The 12373-nt window shown below is 29.0% G+C and overlaps 2 protein-coding genes across 3 annotated transcripts in view; both read left to right on the top strand.

The window, feature by feature from the left end:
- Positions 1 to 12373, top strand: part of LOC125858234 (proteinase inhibitor type-2-like) — a 219950-nt gene that overhangs the window by 155901 nt on the left and 51676 nt on the right. The window lies entirely within an intron of this gene.
- Positions 8418 to 9198, top strand: LOC125858232 (proteinase inhibitor type-2-like). The gene is made up of 2 exons (XM_049537944.1): positions 8418 to 8530; positions 8640 to 9198. Exons 1-2 carry the CDS (start codon positions 8479 to 8481, stop codon positions 9029 to 9031), a joined length of 444 nt encoding a protein of 147 aa, XP_049393901.1. The 5' UTR covers positions 8418 to 8478; the 3' UTR covers positions 9032 to 9198.

The raw sequence follows: 12373 nt of genomic DNA, 5'->3' as shown, positions 1-12373 counted from the left end.
AATATTTTTTAAAAACAAACTTAAATTTTTTTCTTTTTGAAGGGGGTGGGGGGCTGATAGGGGGCTGGGGGCGAGGGTAGGAGGTGGGGGGTGTAAAAAAATAAAAAATTGAAATTAGAAATATCTTTTAAAAACAACTTTTAATATTTTTTTGGGAGGGGTGGTTGTAGGGGATGGGGGTAGGGGTGAGGGTGGGGTAAAAATATTGAATTTAAAAACAAACTTTAAATTTTATTTTTTTGGGAGGGCTGGTTTGAGGGTAGGAACCAAATAAATTGATTTTTTCAACAATTTTTTTTTAATTGGAAGTTGGAAGAGAGTTTTGGAAAATGTTTTCCTTAAGTTTTGAAGGGAAGTCATTTTCCTTAAATTTGAGGAAAATGAGTTGATTTGGAAAACATTTTCCAAAACATTTAACCCAACCAAACATGAGAAAATTGGAAAACATTTTCCTTCATACCAAACACACCCTAAGAGGGAAGCAGAGTCCTTGAGAAGGCGTTTGTCTTGTGGTGAGAGTCAAACGCCTTCTTCCATCTAACACAACCAACCCACACTAGTCGACATTGATTAAGAGCACAATTTGGACAAACAAAAGGACCAGGACAATTCACCAAATGTGTCTAATACTTCCCTATTAGAATTACGAGGATTTTGGCAAGGGAAGTTGATGAAAACGCAACAAAGGGAAGTAAACATAGAGATAAGAGGAATAATAAACACTTGGTCATGTTTCATCACTTGTGTATATGAGTTGTGACTTGTTTATACTAATAAGACCGTCTATTTTATAGAGTGGAAAGGATCCTCATCTGTCATGTATCTAGTGTGGTTTGCAAGATGAGAGTTACCATGTTTCATAGTTAAGAAGAAGAAACAATAAGGATTGCTCAACTTCGGGCCCCCTTAAAAGTGTTCGCCCTGTAGTCACTGGTAGTTCACTACAATATCAAAAACAATAGCGACAATAAATATGCACATTAACAAAGAATGCTAATTATTAAAACCTTTATCGACATTAGTTAATTTTTATTGAATTCAATGTCATTATAGGCTTTAGAGACATTTATAAAGAGCGGTCATGTATCTTGTGTGGTTTGTATGTATCTGAGATGAGAATTGAGAGCTACCATGTTTCATAATCAAGAAGAAGAAACAATAAGGATTGCTAATTTCATCTAAAAAAAGACTAAAATATTTTCTTCATGTTGAATTCTTAAGTAGAGTACTATTTATTCATGAAAATATGGGTAAATTAGTATTTACCCAACCCATTTGTTACCCTATCAATTTTTACCCATATCAAATATGGGTTGGTTGAATTATTACCTATTTTAGATTGACCCAACCCGCCCATTTGCCACCACAAGAGGCGACTAACGAATATTTTTTGAAAGGTAACATACAATATTTTTCTTGATGTGAAGTCTATGTTACTTTTGCTCACCACTTTAATTATTTATTTCCAAATATGTATACCATTAAATTATGTGGAATTAAGTGGGTACGTTCGTAACTAATACTTTGGCACAAAAACATTTTTACTGTTAAATACTTGGCGACTCCTATCAATTAATCTAATTTAACAATTCATACACAGAAATATAATAATATATTTTTAAAAGGAAAAAGGGCCTGATATACCCCTCAACTTTGTCATTTGGAGCTAATATGCCCCTTGTTATGAAAGTGACTCATATATACCCTTACCGTTATACAAACGGCCCACATATACCCCTACCATTACAAAATGAGCTCACATATACCCTTCATTTAACGGAAGTGAAAATTTTAGTTTTAAATTTATATTTTTGACTTTTAATTTTCTTAAAAATTATTTAGGGGTATATATAATTCTTCTAGCAACGTTCAAGGTATATTTTAATCTTTTTCATACATAAATTATATTTTGACTTCTTTGATTATAATTAGTTGAGTTTCTTATTCTTATTTTATTTTTTTTCTTTCATTCCTTAGTGTAAAGAAAAAAATTTAAAACTATTTTTTTGTGGCTTTATTATAATTTAAAACTATTTTTTTTGTCTATATTGTAATTTAAGTTTTGTATTTAAAAAAAAAAATTGGTCATCTATAATAAGTTTTACAAGAATATTAGTGAAACATAAATAAATTTGACCATCAAAATAATAAATCTAAATTAGTCATTGAAATAAAAAAAAGTCAAAAAGAATATGTTTGAGGAAGATTAAATATACTCATATGGGATTATATTTTTTCTTTTAAAAATAATAATAAATTAAACTAAAATTAATTTTTTTTCATTTTCGTTAGAGGAAAAGGGTATATGTGAGCCATTTGTATATAAATAGGGGTATATATGAGCCACTTTCATAAAGAGGGGTATATTAGCTCTAAATGACGAAGTTAAGGGATATATCAAACCCTTTTCCCTTTTTAAAATATGTGAAATTGAATGGATATACCATTTTCAATATACACTACTAAAAAAACTGTGAATACCGACCTAGAAATACCGACCTCCGGAGGTCGGTATTCCTTGAANGAAAATTTTAGGTCGGTATTCACTGTTTTTTTAGTAGTGATATAAATATACTTCATTGGCACGTTTTACTTATTCATAATCGTCAATGGTCCCGTTTGCACATCATTATTGGTCCTGCAATTAAAGCAGAGGATAAGAAGGAAAATTTGGGTGCTTCTTCTTTACTCACATAAAATCAGATTTATCCATCTGTAATTGTTTCTAAGACATAAATATTTTGCTTCTAATGAAAAATATCCACGTCACTCACGCGGTAGATAGGTCTATATGATATGGTCCTTCCAACAAAAATACAGATCTCTCAATTCTTATACGAGATATTTTACTAGAATATATTATGGGTGTATTTAATACGAATGAAAAAGTTTCATTTTCTTAATTGATTATTTAGTTTTTTTATCGGGGTATGTTGTTGGTTAGACCATCTCCAACCCCACTCTATTTTATTCTCCATTCTCTATATTTGGAGAGTAAAATAGAGAAAAGGCTCTCCAACCACTCTCTAAATTACTCTCTATTCTCCATTTATAGAGAGGTGAATAGTAGTTCTCCAAATTTGGAGAACTACTATTCACACTCNGGAGAGTGCACCAATAAATGTTTGTAAAATTAAATGTATTTGAAAGTTTGTTATTATAGCATGTAATCGTAAATATTTATCAATAAAATAAAAATAAAAATATATGATTTATTAATGCGACACCTAAGAATACATATACACATTGGTTATGAATTATTGTTCAATCATTTGGCTACATTATATAAAAGTTAGAGAAACTTTTAATAATCTTCACAAATGATGGGTTTTCACATTTCAACTTCATGTCCAAACGGACCCTATAGTTACAGATAGACTATATGTTTTAGAACCAAATATTTACACCCTCTAAATTATGTAGATTCTACACTCAGACCCCCTCTTGAATTATATCTATAAATAATTAAATATATTAAAATTTAATTAGACAAACTAAAACTATAAACAATAAGATAGTAATTCTTTACAAAATTTAAAAAAGAATTTTTTTTTTAATTCATGCCTTTAATTATAAAAAAGAGATCACTACTCATTTTTGGGAACTTTTCTATGTCAAAACTCATAAATAAAAACTGAACATAAACTATCAATAAGATACACCAAATATTAGTAAAAAAATATGTATTTATATATGTAAATGACTTATATTTAAATACTTTATTACATGTAATTTCTTTTTTTTAGTTATTAGAGTAGTTATTATTTCTCTTAAAAAGTATATCTTAAATACACTTACATAAAGTTTCAATGTATAGAATTTCTAAAATGTTTAAATGTTTTAGAAAACTTGAGAAGTAAAAGAATATTTTGGAAATTTGAGCATCTCATTAATAATAAAAAAAAATAAAAATTTAATATAATTAAAAATATAAAAATATTACTAACATTTTATTTTGGAATAACTAAAAATGAAATTTCACCCACATAAATAAAAACCGATGAAATAACCATTAGTTCCTTGTCAGTCATTATTGTCCTTCAACAAGGTACAATAATTCCATATCAAAAAGAGATTCTCTTATATTATTGTACATTTGTATGTACAGTAGTCCAATTTAGGCTGCAAAATTTTCTGATTGGGCCATTTGTTTAATTTACAAACATTTATTTGAAAAAATAATTTCCATCCACTAATATTTAAGCACAAAAATCAAAAAATAAAGAGAAACTTTCACATATAGCAAACACAAAATTCATATTTGTATGTTATAACAAAGTTTGCATAATTGCGCTCCATGACAAGCATATATATGTATAATTTGCTATACATATACAAAAAAAATAGTTGTATAATTCGCTATACATATACAAAGAAGGCAGTTGTATAATTCGCTATACATATACAAAAGAAAGCAGTTGTATATAAAAGATCAATTGTATAATCTATGTATGTATAAAACGAGAAAGAGAGAAAGGCAAAAGAAAAAGAAAACTGGGCAGGAAATATTTGTATTGTATAATTATAAGTGTATAGGACGAATATATATGTATTTGCATGTGTATATACAATTTTCTCTCGCTTTATACAAATAGAAGCAGTTGTATACAAAAAATCAATTGTATAATCTGTGAATGTATAAAACGAGAAAGAGAGAAAGGCAAAAGAAAACTGGACAGGGAAATATTTGTATTGTATAATTATAAGTGTATAGGACGAATATATATGTATTTGCATGTGTATATACAATTTTCTCTCGCTTTATACAAACAGAAGCACAATTTATACATTTTGTTTTCTGTTTGTATAAGCGAGAGAGGCGAGGGTGGTGAGCGAGATCTCAGAGAGGGGAGAGAGAGGAACGAAAATATATGTATATATACAATTTCCTCTCGCTTTATACAAACACAAACACATTTTATACATTTGTGTTTGTATAAAAACGAGAGAGGGCGAGTGAGACTACCACCAAACGAGAGTGGCGAGCGAGATTCCACCAAGGAGAGTGGCAAAAATAGCAATAGTTTGCTATAGGGTACAATTAGATCAAAGTATTTGTATAGCATTTAATTTGAATTAATAGTTTGCTATTATATACAATTTTCCCAAAAATAAAAGTGGCGGGTCATGCTTTGGTCAACTCAATTCAGTTTTATGTATTGTTAGTTTGATTTTCAATTTTTAAATCGCTAAATTAATAAAAAAATCAATAAAATATTTGAATAAATTTTTGATTTACTGGATAAGAAAAATGCTCATAAAATAAATATATGACTTCTCACTTCTCTAATAATTTGATGTGATAAGTGAAACAAACAAATCAGTTGTAAATACTCTGATATAGTGAAACACGAAAATAATGAGAAAATTGCATCAATAAGAACAGATGTAGTACGAATGCTATAATTAATGTTACAGCCAACATAATATGAAATTTTTTGTGTGAAGACTGTAGTGTCGAACACTGATATAATGTTTAGTATTGTTAAATTACTAATGTTTGATATTTATGAAGGGTAAAGTAGTAAATTACTATTGTTTTAATGGGTTATCCAGTTACCCAATAACTCAATACTAAATACCGAAATCAAATCGATAACCCAATAATTTTTTTTTTATAAAATCATTAAAAATCCATTAACCCAATAAATCAATAGCAATAATCTGATAACATTGTTTTTGGCACAATTTGTTGACCGGATTCAATCTTTGTATTATTGGTTTATTTCGATTTTCATCTTTGTATAATAGTCTCCAATTTAAATAAATGTGGGATTTTAATTCTCAAACTAATGAGAATTATTAATTAAAAATAAATAAGAAAAGTGAAAAAGAAAAATACATCCAAGGGTAAATGCGCTTAATGGGTCATACGGCTCTAACTTCTTCAGAATTTCAAGGTAAAAGAGAGAGGGTCGTGTTTTTATTTTTATAAATATAAGTTTTTATTTTTTCTTGTGGTTGAATTCAATCCTTCTAAGAATTCTTTTATTTAGATATAAGAATTAGCAGAAAGTACTTAAAATATCGGGTGAAACTTATCTGCACCGGGTGTTTACACCAATCCAATACATGTATGTCATGTGTTTAAATTTATAGTTCATTTTATTTAAACTTAATTAATTAAAGCATGTGTTTTACTTCATTAAATCACATAATAATGAAAATTGCATTAATTTAATGTAAACACCTGGTGTGAATAAGTTTTTTCCTAAAATAACATATATGAACAGCTAGAAAACCCATTAAAACAGAGGGGATTGTGTTTGTCAATCGAGACTAGCTTTTTTATAAATTAATCTTTACTTTTGATTTTTTCTTTAAATTTTCTATATTTTAAAATTAATGTTTTCGTTAATTTTTTTAACTTTCATTAGTGTGAAAAATCAAAATTACATATTTATATTAATCGTAAATTAATTATGATTAATCGAATTACTTATACATGACTAAAACTAGAATATATTCCAAAACACAGGGACTAAAATTGTTATACCCTAAACCTATATATGCAATAGTAAAAAGGGCTAAAAATACCCCTAGACTATTTGAAAATATTTAAATATACCCCTCATTCATTTATTTGATTACAAATATCCCTCAATCTAACAACCCTTTTTTAAATTATTGTTATTCTTATTTTTTATTAGGTGACATCTTCCTATTGGGTAAAAAATTAATTTTCGACCCATCAAATCTTTCTCGACCCAAATTTTTAGCAAAGGGCTTACGGCTTAATTTATTGATTTTATATATTAAAAAAAATTCACGTGATTGATCTTAGAGTTTTGGTTATCATTGGAACAGTACACCCCCAGCCTCCCCTCCTTGTTTCATATTAGACTAAGCATTCAGGTTGGAAACATCCAATAATATTCATGGGGCTGTGGGATTGGGTTGGGGCAGATTGGAAAAAAATTGATGAGTTGGGGATTAATTTTTATCCAATAGGAGACGTCACCTAATAATAATAATAATAATAAATAAATAAAAATGGGTTGTTAGTTTGAAGTAGAGTTGTCGAAAAGGGTCGGTCCAGCCCCACCCAGGCGGACCAATGAATTTGAAGGGCTAGGACGGATTGACCCTTCATTTGGTAAGGCCTGAAAATGCTCAATCCTAGAAGGGACGAGGGCTGGAGTGGACTAGCCCTTCTTTTTTCATTTTTTTCTTTTCAAACTTATAATTCTCTAACATCAAGAAAATGAGAAGATTTTCAAATTAAATATAGCAATCAATGGTGTTGTTTCAATAACACTAGCAAAAAATCTAGTGTAAATAGCATGTATCTTGCATATCAGACACGCGAGCGAGATAAGAGAGTGACAAGCAAGATGTGAGAGATGTGAGGGCGCGAGATTTGTCTATGTATCCTAGATACATGCGAATCTACTTGTATAGAGTGTATCTAGAACAAATTAACCTAATTTTGAGTTCATATATTCTAAGATACATGTATCTGGACGTACCAAAATCTGGTAAGATTCATCATATTACAACATAACGTGTATTTAAGTAATTAGATTATATACTAATAAGATTATTGTAAGTTACCATTAAATAAAAAGTTTTGGCCCAAGGACCGATCCTGGCATGACCCCTATTAAGCCTCAAGGGCTAAGGGTTTATATGAGCCGGGCTTATAAGCCTTAGTTTTAAATGGGCTTGAAAAATCCTATCACAACTCTACCCCAATAACGAATTGGATTGTGCCGGCCCCATGAGCTAAACCCGTTTTCACGGCTCTAGTTTAAAGGATAAAAGTAGATTCAAAAGGTGAATTAAAAGGTATTTTTTAACCAAAAAAATGAATAAGAGATCTATTTAAGCCTTTTACAGATAATTCAAGGATATTTTTATTATTTTTCCGTGTGCAATAATAGAGTTCCAACTTAATTATCACGTGGACTAAGAAATTGTTGCTGGATGACAATACTTTCAAAAAACCATGCAAGTCGGGGTCAGTACAGCTTGCTGAATAGGAGAAATTAAAGATAGCAACCAGGAAAAGTTAAGCTTTCCACTCCTCCGTCATAAATGTCCACTATATATATATAACACCCACACTCAGAAACAATAAATAATAAGAATGATATTACTATAGCACTTTTTGAATATATTAAATTTAATGCTTTGAAAAATATATTTGATATTAAATAGTCTCTAATAGCAAGGATAAAATAGACATAAAAATTTTCAAGTATCTACTTCTAGTATAGTGAACAAGTAAAGATCGGATGGAGAGAGTAATAAAGAAGTAGCAAGCGTAAGTACATTGCCAAACTAATTATACTAGCAAGCACATCTTCTTCTTTTTTTTTTTATCAATTAATAAAAATAATATATACTAATATGAAGAAAAAAAAAGTTTTATTTTGCTATCTTTTTTATCACTCGTTTGCTATAAATAGGTAGAGGAGGACAGACACTCTTCACCCCAAAATTAAAAGAAAATAAGTTACTAATTAATTATCCATAATGGCTGTTCACAACGAAGTTAGTTTCGTTGCTTACCTACTAATTGTTCTTGGTAAGATTTTCCTCTACTCTTTTTTAAAAAAAAAAAAATAAAAAAAAATTCTTGATTTATACATACACAAGTAGTTTTATGTTTTTTACTTAATATATATTTGTTGTAGGAATGTTTCTATATGTTGATGCTTTGGGTTGTACTAAAGAATGTGGTAATCTTGGCTTTGGGATATGCCCACGTTCAGAAGGAAGTCCGACAAATCCCATATGCATCAATTGTTGCTCAGGCTATAAGGGTTGTAATTATTATAGTGCTTTTGGGAGATTTATTTGCGAAGGAGAATCTGACCCAAAAAACCCAAATGCTTGCCCCCTAAATTGTGATACAAATATTGCCTATTCAAGATGTCCTCGTTCAGAAGGAAAATCGCTAATTTATCCCACCGGATGTACCACATGCTGCACAGGGTACAAGGGTTGCTACTATTTCGGTAAAAATGGCAAGTTTGTATGTGAAGGAGAAAGTGATGAACCCAAGCCATATATGTCCACAGCATAAGGCATCAATAATATGCGTTGTAGTTTTTAATTAATGTATGGAATAAAAGCATGCACACATAATGACAAGCTAATCACTATAATGTGTGGGCATCAAAGTTGTGTGTTATGTGTAATTACTAATTATCTGAATAAGAGAAAGAGATCATCCATAATTCTTATCCTAAATGAATGCCAACTGTCTTTATAATTCTTTAATGAACCAGATGCATTTTATTAACTAAATCCATATACATATAACATTAATCATAGTTAATATCAATTGGGTTAGCAAAATGAATTTAGTCCATTAATAAGGGGTATCACGGGAGAAAACTCCCACTGGAGGGGAGTCAAATTCTATTAGGATTGCATAGAGCGATTTTTATATATGATAAGTGGACGAAGATTTTATGAATAACCTTATCTAAAAGGATTTTTAGATAAATATTTTGTCTTGTCATGTCTAGGCATGTTTTTGCTAATCATTAAGGATAGTTCAGATAAGAAGGTTAAAAACTTACATTTTCACTAATTCAGATAGAAAACTTAATCAAGTGAGATAATTTACATATATTACTTTTATCCTTTGATATATCTCAAACCATGCATGATATAAAGAGAATTGATAGAGAAATAATTTTTACATCTATATAATTGTTGAATATGTAAACAATTTAATTCAAGAAGCTAGGAATACAAAAATTGAAGAGTTTATGATTATTATTATTATTTTGATGTTCAATGAAGTTTTTTTAATTTCATATTGAAGTATACAAATTTGGATCCTTCCGCTAACATAAAATTCTTCTTTGTTTTCTACTAGAAATTTTTGTTTCTATGCCGTAGTTATCTTTAATATATTTGTGGTTGAGGAAATTTATTGCTAGAAACGAAGGATTATCAATTTTCTTTTGAAAGAAATATATATGAAAATATACTGTATCTTATTTTAGTCATGATTAAAACGTGGCCTTAATTGAATCATATTTCTCATTCATTTTTTCAAATTCATATCAGGATGATTGACATTTATCTATTTTAAATAAATAAAAATTAATATAAGGGTTCAAATTAAATTTAACTTAAAAGTGTCTTAACCGTAGTTAAAGGTTTACTTTTAAAAAATGACTATGAAAATCTAATCTTCCACGAATCGCGAAAGAGATATTGATTTACGTTAGGGATTAACAAAATGATTTGTGTAATATTGGTTTGGATAAATTTGGAGTTAACGGGGGCTACTATGTTAAAAATGATAGTTGTAGTTCGTCCATAATGGGTGACTTGTCTGTTTTAGTGTGTACTTTTAGAGAGGGTCCTTCTTTATATTCAGGATTCAAAAAGTGTCCATTTTGATGCTGGACTCTCCATTATTGTCCTTCAACTAGATACAATACAATAATTCCGTATGAAAGAGATATTATTTTATTTTTGTAGGTTGTATCACTCTTCATACAGGGTTATCCAATTTACGCTGCATTGGGCAATCTGTTTAATTCACAAATATCTATTTGTAAAAGTAATTCTATCCACTTTAATTACAAAAAATAAAGTGATGGGCAAATAACCATTTCGGTGTTTGTATTATTGGTTTATTTTCAGGTTTGATTCATGTATATTTTGATTAAGCATAATTAATCTTTAATTTATGTAAACGAGTAATTTCATCCTAAACTAATGAAATCATTAATTAAAAATAAATAAGAAAAAAAATACATTCAAGGGTAACTGCGCTAGTAAATCTCGGGTTAATGTTCTATAAAAAGAATCTGGTTGAATAATTCAATCTTATAGCTATACATAATTAATAGAAAGTTAAAATATGATATATGAACGAGAAAAGCCATAGAGAGGGGGAGAAGATAAATTTTGATCCAATTTGATTATATTTGAATTGAATGGTATGAATTAGCGATAATGATGACTTCAACATCGTGTTTGTCTTAACAAATTAATTAATCTTCATTTTTGAATATGTTTTTAAAAAAAATTCTATATTTTAAAATTAACAATTCCATTAAATTTTTAATTTCTGCTAGTGTGAAAAATCAAAATCGCAAGTTTATATGAATCAAACATCAATTATGTTTAGTCCAATCATATATACCGTCTATAGAGATCAAAACTAAAACATATATACAGTGTATATTAATCGAAGATCAATTATGTTTAGTTGAAGAAAATTATTGCTAGATAACAAATATTTCAAAGTGTCCCCTTTAAAAGGACAAATAATAATTTATCCCACGAGATGCACCACCTTATGTAGGTATAAGGGTTGCTACTATTTCGGAGAGAGCACTGAACCCAATGCATGTACCCATAGCTCGGAAAGTTGTGTATGTGACTTGTCCATCTTCTGGATTAGCCAAACTTTATCAAGTTTGCGTTAATTGTTGCACTGCAGGAGAGGGTTGCAAACTCCATGGATATGAATTATGATGGATCTTTAGTTTGTATTGGGCAGCCTCAAAGCTATATATCTGCATCATAAGGCATCATCAATATATAATATACGGAGAAGGATCTAAAATGTCCCACAAGTATTTGAATTGGTACCAAATTATCCTTCATCCACCTTTCGCCTCTAAGAAACATTGACGTTCACCCTTTGGCTCAAAAATACTTTTGATGTTAATCCTTTGGCTTATATTTGCCCTTATTTTTAATCCCTTAAAGTAAAATTATTAAATCTTTATTTATTATATTGCTTTAAGAACTTTTTTTTATACATATAAAACCACATATGGTTCATATTTTGATTCGACACACTTGAAAATAATATTGAAAAATAATTAATTTCATGATATCTTCCCATTGACTTATTTTAAATCAACCTCCAATTTATTATAATGTAACCCAACTTCATAAATGGGGATCTTACTAAAATCCATACTCACCCCGACTAATTGTCCATCTAAAAAAATATTATTTTCATTAATATAAAATTTTCTATCAATTATTCAAATGTCTTGTTCATTTTCTCTTTTATTTCTTTTTAAATCTCTTATTCTTAATTAAGATATCTGAGACTCAAACTTGAAATGAACTCACATGTTTGTATTCTTTTAATTTGTATTATTGTTATGGTGGGATGAAGGTGAGGATAAGAGAAATGATTATTTTTATTCTTTTATTTTGAATTAGGGGTACACACAAAAGAAAATAATGTAATGTTCGTACATATTTGTGAATTAATTGAGTCATCTTTTTATTGAACTAATTATTTCTATATAAATACATCATTATTTTCCTCCTATTTGTTCTCTTGTTTGTCATAAATTGAAAAGAAAAATAAAATAAAATGGTGGACAAGATCCAAATAGAAAACAAAAATGGATTTTGGGGGGGGGGGGGGGGG

This window comes from Solanum stenotomum, chromosome 3 (assembly GCF_019186545.1).
Source record: "Solanum stenotomum isolate F172 chromosome 3, ASM1918654v1, whole genome shotgun sequence".
In the NCBI taxonomy this organism is placed as follows: domain Eukaryota; kingdom Viridiplantae; phylum Streptophyta; class Magnoliopsida; order Solanales; family Solanaceae; genus Solanum; species Solanum stenotomum.
This window is presented reverse-complemented; position numbering and strand designations above follow the sequence as displayed.